General features: G+C 42.8%; 1 protein-coding gene across 1 annotated transcript; it reads left to right on the forward strand.

Annotated features, from left to right (window-relative positions):
* The first annotated feature begins 332 nt into the window (after positions 1-332).
* On the forward strand, positions 333-4,556 carry LOC136448111 (neuropeptide FF receptor 2-like). Its single transcript, XM_066447255.1, has 4 exons — positions 333-629; positions 1,422-1,521; positions 2,264-2,369; positions 3,145-4,556. Exons 1-4 carry the CDS (start codon positions 341-343, stop codon positions 3,751-3,753), a joined length of 1,104 nt encoding a protein of 367 aa, XP_066303352.1. The 5' UTR covers positions 333-340; the 3' UTR covers positions 3,754-4,556.
* Positions 4,557-4,815: the final 259 nt, after the last annotated feature.

Genomic DNA, 4,815 nt, shown 5'->3' on the forward strand with positions numbered 1-4,815 from the left:
TCCCAAATGAGATAGTGGCGAGAACGTCTTGATGAGGCTCCAGACTGGAGGGCCAAATTGGCACGGTCGTGGGAACGGTACTTACGTACGGTACGTTGATCCCAAACACAGTTCTCTACGAAATATTGCAGGCTGTCATGAACTTAAAGCTATGATGTGATATTCACGTCTGCGCTGATATCAAGCAGGGATAGTCATATGGTGTGCACGATGTTCATGGATTTATATCATGCATTTTCTATTTCAGGTCGCATCCACACAGAAAACGGGCTTCGAGCACCCCATTGACGTATTAACTATTACGAAAATATCGTAGTAAACCAGATCTGTCAACGCCACGATGGATTTCAATGACAGCATTGATAATACACCAAACATCACCGACGATGGCGCAGGACTGATGGACTACATGTTAAAACAGACAGTGCCGATAATAACGGTGCTGGGAATATCGTACTTCCTGACGTTCGCGTCAAGCATCATCGGGAACATCCTGGTCATCTTGGTCGTTCTGAAGATACCGAGAATGCGGACCGTGACCAACTACTTCATCTTGAACCTGGCAGTGAGCGACATCCTCGTGGCACTGTTCTGCATGCCGTTTACCTTGGTGGACAACATAATACGCGGTAAATAAAGTTGACGAATGAATTACTATCTTTTCCTTAGTTTAAATCACCACAAAAACGGTCATCCAGGTAATTTGGGTCACACTGACTGGATTATGGTGACAGATGTCTGTTCACCGTAGTGCCCATCAGGGAAGAAATCACGAAGAAGCTTGTTCCATTAAGATATGGTTCTATGAGAGAAGCTTTCGGCAAAGAACGCCCTCCTGAGATGTGGAGTATGGAGGAAAAAAGACGATTCACTTCTGAGAAAGAAACAAATCATGTCCTTGCTGAGAAAGTGTTAGGGGACAAGTGAGTAGAGCTCACCGGTACATTTGCCATGGGAATATCGATAAAGTCAAACTTGCTATATTACTAGGTGGCGTTTATTTGCTTTATGTTTAACATGTTTTAGTCTTGTATGGGAGATCTCTTTGCAATACACATCACAATACTACTATATTTTGTCTGACCCTTCCCTCTATGAAAAGCGGCCTGCAGGTCGATTTTAGCTTCTCATGAATAAACAAGGTTTAAGTAAGTAAAAAGGAAAAGGAAAAAAACACAGAAAAAAGCACAGCACACAGTACAGTTAAATGAAAATACAACACAAAAAAAAGCACAGTGTTACACGATCACATACAACACATCATAACAGACATATTTGTGGTTCACAAATGCAGACGTAGAAAAAGAAGCGATGGTTATTGGTACTAGCAATTGCTTAAAGTCACCATCATTATTGTAAATGTGTGATTCTATCCAATATGTCACAAACAAAACAACATAAGACGAAACTATTTTTCACAGGGTGGATATTTGGCGATGTTATGTGTAAGCTGTCTCCAGCAGTTCAAGTTGTGTCAGTCTCTGCGTCTCTCTTCACGCTTGTCGGCATTGCTTTCGACAGGTAAGCGATGTGGGGTTAATGACCCGCCCAGAGGTGTATATGGTGTCATAATGCATGGTCGATTCCTTAATCACCGTATCAATTGGGGCCGGGTGTACTTCGGTCCCAATTGCACCCGGTGCCCGTCGGGGGTGTAGTCCCGGCCGGGCCACGAAGCCAGAAATTTGTCCCGGTGGGCCGGGTACGGGGGGGGGGGGTACCTTGGTCCTCCCGGTGCTCGAACAATTAGCTCATGGCTCATGGCGTCTATTTGTTATCGGGTCCCGCGTTCAATTTAAGTCTGAGTGAAATTGATTCGGGTTTCGGGATCCCGGCCGGGCCCGAAAATAGCCCGGCAATCACAGGGTGTCCGAAGGGGCCACGTAGGGGTCACGCCCGAAAGTGCAAAAAAAAAAAAAAATAGCCCGTGTATACCCGCCCGGGCCCCTTTTTCCGATTGGGACCGAAGCATAAACCACCAAGTGTATGAACGAACCAATGTCATTTGGCTATACTCTGCGTGAAATACTCCTTATCCTAATTCAGTTCAACGCCTACCTGTTACACAAGTCGATTGTACTCATTCGTGATTCATGAACAATTTTCCCACTAAATGATCCCACTGTCTTCTGCATTACGAACAATTTACTCACATGTCATGTACTTGATCCGATGATCGGAAATTACTACATGTCAGCTCATGAGTGCAGATATTTAATATATATGTGCGTAATGACTGTCTGGAATCTCGTTGTGTCACCAGGTTCTTCGCCATCGTTCATCCCACGAAACAAGCGATCAACATCCGGAGCACGCTGTACATCATTATCACAGTCTGGGCTTCAGCTACATGCGTCATGATACCACAGGTAGTACTGACTATCTATTATCAGCACAGCATCACGTACATTTGTACTAGCATGCCAGACAAATGTTGATACATAATTATGTAGTTGGCGAGGTTTGGGTATCCATGTGCATACTTTTATCACCATCTTGGCACATTTACTTTATATCAAAGGCATCCAGAGCATTTTATGAGGCTTGAAGCTTTAATAAAAAAAACTCCAATTTTTTTGTCATTTCTACACATAGTAAATTTCAATGTGACTACCATTACATATGGACATTCAAGAAGCAAAGATATGATGCCGTTGTGTGGTGAGAAACTATAGAAAATCCAAGCGCTAATAGATTGATCCTGACTCGACTGTCCATCATAATTAGCGGTTCGACCAATAAGACTGAGTGACTGCATGCCCGTCAAATTTTGCATTTTTATGTATATGTTTTAATTTTGCATTTCTACGTTTTGACGGGGTGGGCAGGGCTATGATATCGGTCTATTCACACTAGGCGCGTGAAACTAAAATATCACCATGTAGCTTATTTTTGTGCCGCTTTTGAGCACTTTTGATAAGAAATCCCTACGCAAATGTGGTAAACAGTGGCACTAGTTGTCAATTTCATAAAGATTACAGCAACTAGAATATTTCCGTTTTTCAAGTCTCATTAAATGCTTTGGGTATCTTTAAAATAGTGTAGTAAGACCATATAAAAAGAGTGTAACTTTACGTAGAATTGTATTATATAATGCGAGAGAAGTTGTACGTCTATCTAATCATTATTAATCAAAACTTTCAGGTTCTCCTCATAGAGGAGCGCGCGTTCATCTATGAGGGAATCGTGGTCATGCACGTTTGTGAGGAGACTAACAAGATGTGGCGTAAGGTCTACACCCTGGTGCTCTTCGTCATCTGTTACATCGGGCCCCTGACCATCATCATGTACCTCTACGCCCGGATAGGCCACAAGGTTTGGTTCAAACCCTCCCCAGGGGGCGGTAAAGCATCCGTGGAGGCCAGAATGAACGAGATGAAGAAAAAGAAGCGGGTTATCAAAATGCTGTTGTCTGTTGTTGTTGTGTTTACACTGTGTTGGCTACCCTTACATTCCATCACCCTTCTGAACGACTACGGCCGTTTGAATCCCAACCAGCTTGATCTTGTTTACATTTACATCTACCCTATTGCCCATTGGCTGATATACCTGAATAGCTGCGTGAACCCTGTTATATATGGGTATTTCAACCGGAACTTCCGTGCAGGCTTTAAGTCCCTGGTGCTAGGGAAGTCCGAAGGGCACTTGGGAAATAATGTGATGACCCCAAAGCATGAATCTAACGGGGAGACGACAACAAAACGCATGGTCGTGATGAGCTCCTCACCAAATATCAACCACACCCAAGTGTAGCATGACTCTGCTATTGGTACATATTGGCAAAAAATCTCTGAAGACAACTCGTATTTTGGATGATGCCATCCTCCCATCATGCCCGATATGGTCGGTTCATTACCTCCCATAGCGGCCCTGCAATTTCCAGTCGGTGAACTCGCTTCTGACGACGTCACCACCAAAACAGCTTCAGCCAATCAGATGGTTTGCTAAAGGACAGCTCGAGCAAAAGCGCATAGGACGCTGGGAAGCTATCAACCAATCCGGTTACGACTTACATCGCTAATTTGGGTTCAGAGCAAAATTAATGGTTGTTTGTACCAAATAAGGCTAGCTCATTAATTATTCATGAGCAACTGCCAATGACGTCGCCAGAAGCGAGTTCACCGGCTGGAAATTGCAGGGCCCCTATGGGAGGTAATGAACCGACCATATCGGGCATGCTGGGAGGATGGATGATGCAGAAGTCTTTCTGTACCTACAAGACAGGAAAATGGAGATGGAGGGAGGGGGGTAGACTTCGTAAAATGAAACGGCATTGGTCTCGTGCCCAAATGCATTGTGCCGAACTCATCAAAACACTAAAAATGTAGATCTAATCCTGATCTAATCCTGAAAAAAACTATCGAGATGACAACCTAACAGATGATTACATGTGTTTCTAGTGAAAACTTAAAATCAAAGAGTTAGAAATTGAAAAAAAAAACCCGATGACCCCCTGTTATGTACAAAATGTACATCATGTACTTAGGAAATATACCAACGGAAACAGGTTAATAAGTCGTTTGAAAGAAGGTCCAAATGACCAGTCCCCCTTCGAAGGTATTTTAAGTCTTGACAGGGAATAGAATAGTGATGTACTAAAATGTAACTTGCTGTAAAAGTGGACCTGAATCGTGATTGAAATATTGTGTGTTGTAGCAATGTATAGATTGCTGAGTATTGTATTGTATAACAGAAGCTGAAATTTAGCACTAGATACAATTTAGGAATGTAATTGTGGTCATTATTGATATTTGATATTTTGTGAATTGTGTAATATGTACATTCAACTATCACTAATGCATTTCGTAAGATTAT

This window comes from Branchiostoma lanceolatum, chromosome 14 (genome assembly GCF_035083965.1).
Source record: "Branchiostoma lanceolatum isolate klBraLanc5 chromosome 14, klBraLanc5.hap2, whole genome shotgun sequence".
NCBI lineage: Eukaryota > Metazoa > Chordata > Leptocardii > Amphioxiformes > Branchiostomatidae > Branchiostoma > Branchiostoma lanceolatum.